At 37.5% G+C, this 12,978-nt stretch overlaps 1 protein-coding gene across 5 annotated transcripts in view; it reads right to left on the bottom strand.

The window, feature by feature from the left end:
• SCUBE1 (signal peptide, CUB domain and EGF like domain containing 1) overlaps positions 1–12,978 on the bottom strand; it is a 216,957-nt gene that overhangs the window by 98,313 nt on the left and 105,666 nt on the right. For all 5 annotated transcript variants that reach the window (XM_032986333.2, XM_032986339.2, XM_032986334.2 and 2 more), the window contains exons 5-6: positions 10,824–10,949; positions 2,060–2,176 (exon numbers count right to left, since the gene is read on the bottom strand). In XM_032986333.2, the coding sequence (XP_032842224.1) occupies positions 2,060–2,176; positions 10,824–10,949 (243 nt within the window). The remainder of the gene's footprint in view (positions 1–2,059; positions 2,177–10,823; positions 10,950–12,978) is intronic.

The raw sequence follows: 12,978 nt of genomic DNA, 5'->3' as shown, positions 1-12,978 counted from the left end.
ATGATCAGTAAGTGAAATAAAAATAAAGATTTCTGATACTGGAGAGCAATGGAGAAGCAGCAGCTGGGTAAATAAAATTATTTATACAGAGAGGGAAATGCTTATTAGGAAAACAAAAAACAAAATGCAAGTGGGGACTTTTACATGCAGCAAACAAAAAAAATAAAAGGATAAGTCAAGCAAACGAAGACAAAATATGTTAGACAAAGGGTCAACAAGTATTTATCTGGCATTGCAGAAGTTTGCATTCTTGCAGTGATGCCTGGAATATATACACCACTGAAGACAGCAAACACTGGAATCACTGAAGTGAGGAGGAGGAGGAGGCTGGCAGGTTTTGTTTGTGGCAACACTACATGGTTCAGTGGTAACAAGAAGTTGTTTTGTTTTGTTTTTAACAAGTTCTAGATGGGATCAGGCTGCAATAGAGGCTTTTGTTTGAGTTTTTTTTTTTTTTATTTTGCTCTGTAAATAATTAATGAACGTCAGTTATCAGACAAGACAGGCAATCAGGAACCATCACCAGAAAGCAGGAATAAAAATGTAAAAAATAAATTAAAAAATTTAAAAGTATTCTATGAGAAAGAACTACTTAGAAAGAAGAAAATCAGCACAGGCAGTAATATGTGACTTACATCACAAGACCAAGGAATGTAACATGGAGTTGTATGTATTACATTACAAAAATGGAAAAAAAAGTAAAAAACAGGTGCAGTGTACACAGCTTTTAAAATCATTTTTACATGCTGGACAAAATAAAACATCAATCCAAGGATATTAGTGAACACTAATAAATAGAAGATCAATTATCCATTCAATAAAACCTGCTCTCAAGGCCCTTGCTCTTGCAAATTCTCTGCATCTGGAACTGCCACAGGCTTCAGGGAGGGTTACTTAAACAGAGGGACTGTATGACGGAGCCCTCTGTGTTAATCAAAACTACTAGCTGAGTGATCCCGTAAGCTGAGACATAACCCGTGTGTACAGCGAGGCAGAGCCCAGTGCTGAACCTTGTTCAGCTCTACCCCTGCCAGCATAACGCTCACCCTACCACACAATCTGTGCAGTCAAACCCATCAGAAGCGAGGCAGGCTCTGGGCAGCCACGGAGTTTTATGCCATGGATCTGACCAAGGGGAACACTAAAGATAACTGACAGATTTCCATGGGATTCAAGTGCTCTATCTTGCAGTATTGATAGAGGAGAGGAAAGATTATAAATATGTGTCCATGCTTTTTTTTAACTTCAGGAAAATACTAGGTATTTGTAAGAATCTGAAATTAAACAAACAAAAAAAGTCAACATGACCACAATGCTAATGAAAACTATCGTGGATTTTAGGTTCTGATATGTGAGTAAGAATTTCCAAATTTTAACTTGCAGTATGCAAATATACATTTTTTTTATTTAGAAAAAAAAACAAAAACAAAACAAAACAAAACAAAAAAAACAGAGTGGAAAGAAATGGTGTTAAGTAAATAATATATTTTATAATCATAAATATTTGCACAGCATCTCCCAAGATGCTCCATCTCTTGAATGGCTTTTTCCTACTGATAATCTAAGTGAAAGCTTATTCGCTACAAGTGCTGTAAATTTTAGAATCATAAAACATACAACAGGGAAGAAAGCACATCATGATGATTAATTTTTCCCAGTAACACCTTAGAAAAGAGGAACATTTTCCTCACCTTGCTTACGCAAGGAAGTCTTGGCTCATGTAAGTGAACGGAAGAGCTGAACTTTCATTCATAATTATGAATGTTCTACACCTTTTTACTTCAAAAATTATTAGAGCTATGAAAAAAAATAAAAGTTGCAAAGAAATAACAAAGGGATACTTTATTAACAAACATTTTGACAAAACATGCACCAATGCTTCTCTGTATAGCATGACCTTAGCTACTACAGCCAGGAACTGCTGTTACACACTTCTCGGCAATGGTGCCAAACGCCTGTGAGATACAAACACGCACGCGCACACACACACACATACATATGTGCACATATATATTCTATGAGGAATACGATATAAAATGTGCTGCAGGGAAGTACTTACCAATGCAGGTTCGGCCATCTGAATGTAGGGCATACTTCTGATGACAACCACACACAGGACCAGTATCTGTGTCATCACAGGTGTGTTGGCAGCCTCCATTCCCATAGTTACAGGTTACTAGTTAAGCCCCAAATGAATGTGTATATATGTATATATAAATAAAATGACAATGAAACCAATTAGTCTTTTCAATGAAAGCAATTAGGCCTTTCAGAATTCAGAAGAGCAGTAACAAACCAAGACATATGGCAACATTACATTTGTATTTGCAGTTATTTGCATTTCTTATTCTTTCTGACCCCTCCTTATCTTTGCCACATGCCCTACTCTCAAGCCATGGCAGTGAAGAAAAAAAAGAGAAAGAAAAAAAGAATCACGTGCTACTTTTTCCCCAGACTATTTGTATTCATAATTTTAGTATGAGTGGTTAGCCAATCCATCTCTTCCTAAAAGCCACATGCTTCATATCCATGATGCATATGGCATGAAGAAATGACCGGTCTACTAATATAGATGAATATTTTCAAGTGTACAGACAGCATTTCTCTCTTCCTTCCCCTTCATTTTCTAAGTGGAGGAAGCAGAGACCAAACAGCAAGAATAGAACCATCTAAGTCTTGAAATCTATTATTTCAAGTACTGGTCCTCCTAGAATAGGATAATGTTTAAAAATAAAACAGGAAACACGGCTTTTTAAATTTTCTTCTCTGAAACAAAAAATACACAGTTGTTATGGCCCTGCAGTGTGACAGCCTCAACTAGGAAGGAAACATTGGAGATGTTACTTTCACTTCCAACCATACAGTGCAAAATGGCTCTTAGCAACTAAGATGCCCTCTGGTGAAAAAATACTAAGCATACATTAAAGCAAACATTTTTCATGACAGGTAGAGTTTTTTAAGTTTACATGAATTAACAGATCAGATTCATTTTCTCTTGTCACATGATGTATTAATTTCTGACTATTAAGGCAAGCCAGTTTTTAAATATTAAGACGGCTAGTGCCATTAACATTGCCTCTCATTTGCCTCTCCTGTTTAATCCTTCGCAGTCACATAGCTTGATGCTGAATAACACAGTTCTGATCTGACTGAATTCTGAATTCAATTTACTGTCTTTATATACATGCGATTTGGATTAGGTTCTTTATTGGTATATACATACTGAAAAATTCACAGCAAATCCAATATATCATTATTCAGTTATATCATACTCATAATTTCAGAGGGCTTCAGTGTTTTCAAATATTATAGTAATTTAATTACTGACTCCTACTAATCAGAAGGAACTTCCTCACATTGGCCTTAGCAGAATTTTCCTTCTAGATAAGGAAGTTTATAAAAGAGCCAGAGTAGCAAATTGCAATATACGATAAAACCAAGTTAATGGTTAACTGGATTTTAAAATCATGTATCTAAATCTAAAATGAGGTTGTATTTAATCCAATAGGGCTAAACTCGTACAATTTCCACCGACTTCAGTGACTCTGCTTTAACACTAGCTTCTTAAAATGGAGTAGACTGGAATTTTCAGTGACAGTAACTAGAATTGAAATATTCTACCTCTGATGAGAGTGTCCCAGTGCTGAATAGTCATGCCACTCTTGGTAATCACTTAAGTATTTTGCTTGAAATGGAACAACAAAAACAACGGAGGGAGACCCACCACAGCATACCCAACAGAATTCCCATTAAAACCTCCTGCCAGCGTGGGAACCACAAGTTTACATCCACCGTCCCTAAAGTCTGGCAAAGATCACAACAGGAATTGTCCATCTCCCAAGGGACTACAGACCAGGGACCACCGTGGGTGCAAGCACCCTTGGTCCTTCACACTGTACATTTTGAATCAAGTCTGTATGTTGTTCAGAGATAGTGAGGGAATAGACACATGGCCTAGTGGTAAGAACAATCCCTGAGAAGAGGACCCGCCTGGATTCCCACCTCTCCTCCTAGGAATATTGCCGTTTGATCCAATTGGAAAGAATGTCAGTGAGAAAGATGGAGAACAGTCTGATCCACATTCATTTACTGGAACTTGACAGTCTTACCACTAGCCTGGAAAATGGGAATTTGGGTTCAGTCCCACCAGACAGAAGTGGGAATTGAACTCACACACCCCAAGTCATAAGAATCCTAAGCTTCCAAGGAATTACAGTAAAAAAGCCCCCTAAGCAACAACCACCGTCAGGCATTCTTTCTCCTTCTCCAGTTTTATAACTTAGCTATTAATTTATTTTTGTGAAAAAATATATGAAGCGATCCATTCTGTTTTGAATCAAATGGAAGTCACATTTCATTTCCTTCAATACACAATAGCATTTTAGCTTTTATTTTTGATGAAAAAGTAATTCAAATTGTACATCAATTGTTAAACCTCCCACCTTTTTGATGCAGCCATGCTTAAAAATAATTTCCTTGTTCAACACTATGCCTGTCCTTCTTAATCTCTTTTTTTTTTTTTACCCGTTCTCTGAATTGCAGTTTTTGGGGGTTAATCTTTTCTTGTGGCTCTCTCTGCTGCATTATGTGTGCAACAGTAACTTCTTGGTTAATCTGGAGGTAGATGAAATACTGGTTTGCAGCCTAGTTGAGAGCTGGAGGAACAGACGGGCTGTTTGAATCTGCTGGCTGCAGCCCCATGAGCTGCTCTCTTCTGGCTGGCTGTGTCTGGAATGTGGTCAGGCAGGGGCAGTAAGTGGTACAGGGGGCAGCTGCTTGCCATAGCCACTGTACTGGGCACACAATGGCAGAGCTAATCCAGGATAAGGTAATTTCCATCTACCTATTCTCCCCTCCTTCTTGACCATGTATGCCTCTTGGGACTACATGGAGGTTCATTCAATGTTTCTATCCCTGTTGGACTATAGCACCATCACAAATTCATTTAAAGGTGTTGTTTATGCCAGATGTTTAAATACATTTCTACCCAACAGTATTTTTTATTGAGGATTTTAAAGTGCAATCAATAATAGTGTATATTTTTAAACAACTCGACTGCAGTGGTTATTTCTGGCATTCCTTGCTGAAAGCCTCTGCTGGCAGAGATGAAAATATCTTAAAATGGCTGCTCCAATAGACATAATATAAGGGACTTTCTCTTACTATATTTGTCTATGAAAAACTGCACTTGACTGGTGGGGTTTATGGTAAATCCTGCAGAATCACACAATTCTTTTATCGTTTCCCTGTATATTAAAGTTACTGGTTCCTGTTCTACCCAATCAATGAACACAGATGTAGGTCAGTTCCTTCTTCTGTCTCTTACAAATATTAGTAAATCATGTTTTTGAAGGATTTTGATTTCTGTCTAGACTACTATTTATTGATTTATTTATTTATTCAAAGCAACTTGAGCCAAAATTCTGGAGCTTGACAGCTCTGCAGGGGAAATTGGTACAAAATCCAGTTGTAAAATATGCAATTTCAGTTTTTTTCTAGCCTTAATTTTGTGGCAGTGACAGTGAGAAGTTTATCTTGCTTAGAGAAGAAAACCAAAATTATTTAAAAGCAAAGGGCGTCCAGTTCTACTCCATTTTTTCTCAGAAAGCATTAAAGCAAAATTAATGAGAAATCTCAGCATTCTTTTAAAAATTATTTCTGATTAATTTGAACTCTACAGCTATGCAAAAGACTGTGTGCTCATTTCGAGTCTGACATAAAGGAGGGAAACAAAAAGAGGCAAAATGGCAAATTCTGACAGACACAGATCACCTTCGAATATTATGTCAAGTTACAATAAAAGAGATGAGAAATTGTAAGTAATTTTTTTTACCCAAAGGAGAATATACACATGTCTGTTAGAACTCAGATATACTTATCCCCACATAGCAGATTTTAAAACAGAGTAACACCACTGCTTTCAACAGTGCTTCATCATTCATATATGTCTTAAGTGTGCTCAGAATGCTGGAATCTTTCCCTTAGTGGGAGAAATACCCTGTACAATTGGCTAAAACCAGCATCTCATAGAGAAGGCTTTGCCTGTGTTGGCTACAAACATGAGTAGAAACATCACACAGGCCCTCCAAAGATGCATGCCATCTATGTCAGGTGTCTAATGCTGGTGGCCAAGTTACCCATCTGTTCTCCCAATACTGTTTCTACTGCGAATGAAGAGTAATGGGGCATCCTGAGCCAAAACCCTGACGCTGGTGCTTCAAATATCCTTCAAACAAGATTAATTCTTTTCACTGACTATAGTGCTCAGGCTCTTGAAGTGGCCAGCCACCTTCCAGGGCCTGCAGGCTGGGAGCGTGGCGTAATCTCCCTAACTGCCCACCTGCCTATACTGTAAGCAGCAGCACCGCTTCAGTCTGGCTGGGCTGAGCTAAGCATTCTGGAGACACAGCTTTGCATGTGGGCCACTGCTTATATCCACAGAAATAGATGGACTCATCTTAAAACGGCATTTTGATGATGAAAGACAAGAAACAACTATCTGGAAGAGGAATGACATCTTAAAGAACACAAGGGATTTTAATGTACTTATTACACTGAATAATGATACTGATGTTCCATGCTAAAATCCCCCAGAAGAGAAAAAGCCAGAGTTCAGCCTCACTCTACAGGCCAAATTCTGCTTTCAGTGCTTCTCTGAACTTTCATACAAACATTTTTCTGGTCTCTTCCATCTGACACGTCCATGACTAGGAGTATTTCAAAACATATGGCCAAATATTAAATCTAGCATTTAATACTCACTAACCTAAAAAATCCCCTAAGACAACGATGTCCTGATCTTGTCCACATGTAGATTGAAATATATATTATGGCTCAGATGATACAAACTTTGCAACAAGACAGATCTTTTGCTTTTTGTAGCATGGCTTTCTGTGACAGCTTGAACCAGCACATTGTAATTTCAGATAAATTAAAAATTGCACTGTTTTTTAACTAAATTGGCCATTAAATATATGATTTATATAAATATATGGGCATCTCTTTCTGTGTGATAAAGCTGTGCATGCAACATTGCTTGCATTATTTATTCTAGTATGGCCTTACATTTTTAACATTCTAGAGATCTTTGTACTGACAGTAAATAGCTGCATGAGAACACTGTCAACAGGACCTGAAAAGCTGCCACTTGGCATAGGTAGGAAAGCATTTTATTGTAAACATACTAGACAAGATTTATAGAACTACTTAGCACTAGCCCTCCTGCTCACTTAAATAATTATTGGAGGGGGCAGATAGAAATAGCTGTAGTTAAGGTTATCCATCATTTTTCATTAAAAGATTCGGCTTTGACTTGATTATAACTCTGTCAGAATTATTTCTTTTAGTTTGCAACTTGCAGGTATGTGCATCTGCTCTGGGTTTCCTCTTACTTTTTCAAATTCCAGCTAAACTGATCCGGCTAATAATGAGATTAAGAAAAAATGTCTTGGTTTGTTCATATTTGAGGAAAAAGCCTTCAGTTTATCAAAAATTTCTAATGCAATCATGCTCAGGAGCAGGATCTTAAAATCTATCATGGATGCAGATATAGAAAGAGAAGGTAATCTCCCATGTTTTTCCACTAATATCTGGAACCAAATTCACTATTCCTAAATCGCTTCTTTGGTGCCAGCAAGTATCTATGACAATCACTGACAACAGCTTGTGTAGACAGAAAATAGTAGTTTACTGCTGCTTTGGATATAAAAGATGCAGTTCTTCTGAGGAATTATGTATGGCTCTGTATGATTCTGCTTGATGTATTTCTAGATGACTTCCTGAGTCCCTTCCAGCCTCAACACTTCTGTGTTTGTCTGGCATGGTGGGCAAGATTTATTTTTTTTTTTGTAACTGAGAAATTATGTGTTTAAAATGTACACTAAGAAACCGTTAAGTTTGTAATATTAAGCACTCAAAAAAACTACAGAATACTAGACTTCTGATACATAGACTTATTGTATCATGATAATAATTTTTAATGACAAATGCAGAAAATACTACTGTCTTATTCAGTTCACAGTGGAGCTGGGGAAAGTCAGGTCTGTGGAAACAGCTGGAGAATCTTGTCTCATTTGCTGCAGAATGAGTAGTAAAACAGAAACAGACTGTCAAGAAAGCATGGTCTTCTTCAGACAGTGAATAGAGCCCTCAAAAACCTCTAATCTGCATTGCAGTGGAATTCCTAATTAGGACTTGGTAAGTCACTTGAATCACATGTATTAGAAGTTACGAATATTATATTCCTTTCTCCATGGCATTTGAAACTACAGCTGGAGCCACTGGGAGCTTGGCTTTGATCACATTAAAGTGCTATAAATGTTGAGTTGGGTTCTGGGTGTTTCTTGTTAATCATCTATCACTACTAAATGACTTTGACATTAACATCTTTATATTCATTCCCCATTTGTAATATAGGCAAACCAGTACTTTCTAACTTGACACGAATGTTCTGAAAATACATTACCAATGCCTACAAAGCACTTTGACATTACAGTAATGAGTATCATGGGAAAACCCATGAGGAAATTAAAAATTTTATGTTCATAATAAGGTTTAAATACTGCACAGCAGTAAAGGCATGACACTGAATTATGGAAAGGAAATAACTAAACAAAAGCCTGTTTAATGAGCACTGACCATCATGTACACTGAATGAAGCAAGACACCAATAGTGACTGCCTTATAAGCATGTGATGATATAATCAGGTGATATGTAATCATGTAATTAGGATGCAATGACAATCTTGTAGTGCATGCATAAAAAGCAGGGAGCTTCCCTCAAATTTTTTATGCTTTCTAACTAACTTATTCTAACGTATTTTTTTCCTTTGAGAAACACATCTCATTACTAGTGGACTTGGGCCAATACACCTCAAAACCTCTCCCAGTAATTCTGATTCAATTGCAAACTGGCTGATAAAAATTCACTTAGTGAGGTACTGGTTCTCTGCCACTTGTTAACATAAAAAAACCCAGAGAAGCAAGCTCTGACAAATCCTGAAAGGCACAATCTCCTGCAGGGATCATGATAAATCAGAATAATTGAGAGGGATAGAGATATACTAGGGGTACATCAGACCCTACCAGTCCCTGGCATACAGGGCTACAGACCCAATCCAGGCTGAAAAGGGGCAAGTGTATCTTTTTCAGCTCTTCAACACAGCTGTACTCAGTACTTGGAAAGCTGCAGCTCAAGATTTAAGCTGATTCCACTGAAATGGTTAGCTATGAAAAAGTTATTTTAAAAGTCAAGATTTGGTTTCAGAACTAGACCTTTATAAATAGACTGCTGTAACCTCATAGTTATTGTTCCAGTCTATCTGGCTACAGCTTTATACTTCTTTGCATTTGGAAGGGCTAGAAGCACAGTTATTTTAAATAAGACTCTGTAATATAGTTGCAGAATGTGCTGTGGGTTTAGAGGTCAGTGTACTTTGCAGCAAGCTCCTCATCCTTGAAAAATTCAGCATCCCTACTTAAAGGTCTATAAGCAAAAGTTCATTATACTTCCAATTACAATTTAAGCACCACAGGGCACAGAATAAATGCAAGATTTTTACTCTATTAAACCTTGAGGCATTTAGAAATATTGTTCTAGAAAAGTCTCTAATCCTCCTGTCACCATCTCACTATGAAAAAGAATAATGTAATTCCTAAGGAATGTACAAATTTGTGGAAACAAATAATAAGTAACATAAATAAACATCCTCTCCCACTTAACAATGTAGCTGATGTTGCACTGCAATTAACAGCACCCAATGGTAACTTCTAATAAACACTGAGAATGAAAATTACCATAAAGGCGATTTTTCTCTGTGCTTTTGCCCTTGGCCCTGTGTAGCCTCATAATACTGAGGAGCAATCAGGCTGTACAATATCCTGTGGCACTTCTTGATGATACTCAAAGGTGATTCTTTTGACTTTATACTTGGGAACTAATATCATCTCAGTGTGTTTACACAGTGGAGATCTCAGGAAGAATAAAGTTGAAGTGGAAGAAAGGCTATTACAAAAATACTAGCCCTATGCAAAACACAAAACATGTTTCACGTTGTTTTATTGCACTTTCTTTTTCTTGTCTCTCACAAAGCTACCAAGTAGGAAAGCAAGCTATTGGAGTCAGATCTAACACTCACTGAAGCCATCAGAAAGATTCTCATGCATTTTGGAAGCTTTCAGATGACAGTGCTGAGTTACAGAGGGTCAATTATTTTAACCTGTACACAACAATTTCCAATTTTTTGGGTTAATGAATATCTATATCTTCAGCATCCCAGCTTTGAGACTACACCACTCAGGGTTTTTCTTTGAACATTATATATGATACTGCTGCACGTTCTCCAACAACAACAAAAGTAGACTGCGTGTAGTGGGATCAGGACTAGAGCAAGCATTTCTATCCTTTAAAAAAAGAGGAATTAACACTCTTAATTTGATAGCTCTAGTGGGTTTATCATTAACTACATTAGTAGATTTATCATGCATCTATCATTGTGGATCTTCAAAATACTGCAAGCCAGAATGCCCTACACTTTATTTGTTTTGCTTTACAAGGAAAGCCTGGATTAAAGTGCTATCTTGCTTTTCTGCATTCATAGGAAGGCACAAAAGTTGTTACCATTTTGCTAACAGTCACTGCCAACATTCTGTTATTCAATCCCTCTTATCCATCCCCAAGCACACCTTCTGCAGCAAAAAACATTACTAAAATTACAAATCACCTTTGGCCCAAACTAAGTTGATTTCTTGGCTTCTGGAAAATAACAACAATGAAGAAAATAAGACATTTTGGGGTATTTGAAATTTAATCTTCATCTACCTACATTTGCAGTCCTTCTGGTTTTTGGCAAGTTCAAAGCCAGGCCTACATTCACAGGCAACCCCACCTTTGGGTGTCTCCCGGCAGATGTGTGCACACCCATGATCTTTGTTCATACAGTTCATACCCTCTGTAAAAAAAAAGAAAGAAAAATAGAAAATATTAGTACTGAAAATAAATTACAAAATAATTATACACATTGAGTCCTCCAGTAATTTTAATTGTAATTTTTATTTGCATCTGGACTATGTTCCACAAGGCAAAGGAATGCAGCTGAAAAGATGTATACAATCAACAAAACTGTGTAATAAAGGACAAACCTCCTCTGGGGCAAATACAACAAGTACTACTGTGGAATATAGGGTGTCTATGCTGCACATAGAAATCCAGGACTTGTGATTTCCCTATTCTACATCCATATTCTAATCTTCCATGAAAATATCATGGATTTAGAGGATACTCCAGGAAGCTGTCTGTTCCGCAGGTGATTATCAGAGTTGAATAACTGAACTTACTGTTATGTTTTCCTTGTATAAATGTAATGGTTGTTACTGCCTGGTGCATTTTTATTTGCCTGTTAATGTGCTTTGTATTTTCTAACACATAAAATCTCCCAAATATTCTGGATCTGTTTCTTCACTATCTGCTATACATCTCAATTATCTGGTCATCCATGATAAGCGCAGCCCACTTCCAACAAACCTACCACCACTCTTCTCTTTGACTATATTAAACAAAACATATCAGCTGTTCAACAAATGTCCAAGTGCCATGGATGGATTCCTGTTAATGTTTATGCCAAGGAGCAGTATCAACCAGCTTTCTAAACCATGTAAGTGATTTAGATGCTGAATGTGCCTTATGCTCTTAGGGGCCTTCATCACTGAGTTAATTCAAATCTCACGTATTCACAGAAATCTTGAACTCAGTCCTTATGGGTCAGCACCTAGCGTTCCTTGCAAGAATGAAGGCTAGTTAGATTTGCATTACAAAGCCTTCCCAGACTTCCCCTTGGACATCTGACCTGGAAGGGAGAGACAAACTCTCTGAGTACACTGACAGAGAATTCACAACATAACTCATCTTACTACTGCGAAAACAGCATGTAGTTCCAAGACACTGGTGAAGGCAACATCAGTGTGGAGACAGCAGCTCATTTGTCACTTTGTAACATGGCTACTCCTACCTATTCTAGGCTAATTTCTCAAAACAACTCCAGTGTAAAATGTTCCACGTAAACTTACAGTGACAACATACCGTAAATGAATGTTTTTTCAGGGTGTTGCAGTTTTTGCTTCCAAAGGTGAAAACGATCACTTCCCTCCCTTTTTATTCTTACAGAAACTGCATGAACATACCTGCCACCTCTGGCATCTACACACACATTATGATGAATTTGAGCAAAATTTTTCTGCATACAAAATAGGTTTTAATTGAATACAAATTAGTGTATCAGATAGATGCTAAGAAACTTTGTGCACAAAATTCTGAGGATATGCTCAGTTAGTCAGAGATTCCCTCAGGCTGACAGAAGGAAGCAGCTTCAGAAGTTATTTGCACTGCTGGACTTTACCTCAGAAAGGTAGAGCAGTGCCTCATTAGCAGAACAACGAAAAACACGCATCACCAGTCCGAGTGGGTATTTTTGTTCACCTCTTCTACATAAAATATCAGGATCTTAAATCTCACCACTTAGGAAAACCAACATTATATGCTACAGATACATTTCTCTCTTCTGAATTCCCCACTGTGTTGGCCATGATGAGTCTTGCCAAAGCACAAAATAAGTTATTCTCTGTAAACTGCAGCCTGAACAACAGATGCTATTGGAAGATATAACACATACTATATACTATGCTATACCATCCTATACATCGAAGTAAGGTATGAAAGTTTTGTTTGGCTGGATAGATATAAGAAATCTGGGAACGGCCTTACTGAAGGTTTTGAGGCATTCTCTCCACTTCTCCCAACGAAGGACTGCAGAGACAACGTGTTTGACAAACTGCATTCCTGCACACTACGCTATGTTCAGAAAAGGATCTGGTAAAGATAACACATGCCTGATTGAGTCACACTGCTGAAGCAATGAGAAGAGAGGAATTAGATAGATGAAAGAAGACAGTTAATGGCCCAGAAGCGCAATGAAGCAAGTGATT

Source organism: Tyto alba, unplaced genomic scaffold, assembly GCF_018691265.1.
Source record: "Tyto alba isolate M040663 unplaced genomic scaffold, T.alba_DEE_v4.0 Super-Scaffold_21, whole genome shotgun sequence".
Taxonomy (NCBI): Eukaryota; Metazoa; Chordata; class Aves; order Strigiformes; family Tytonidae; genus Tyto; species Tyto alba.
The sequence above is the reverse complement of the archived record's forward strand: the minus strand, read 5'-3'. Positions and strand labels throughout refer to the sequence as shown.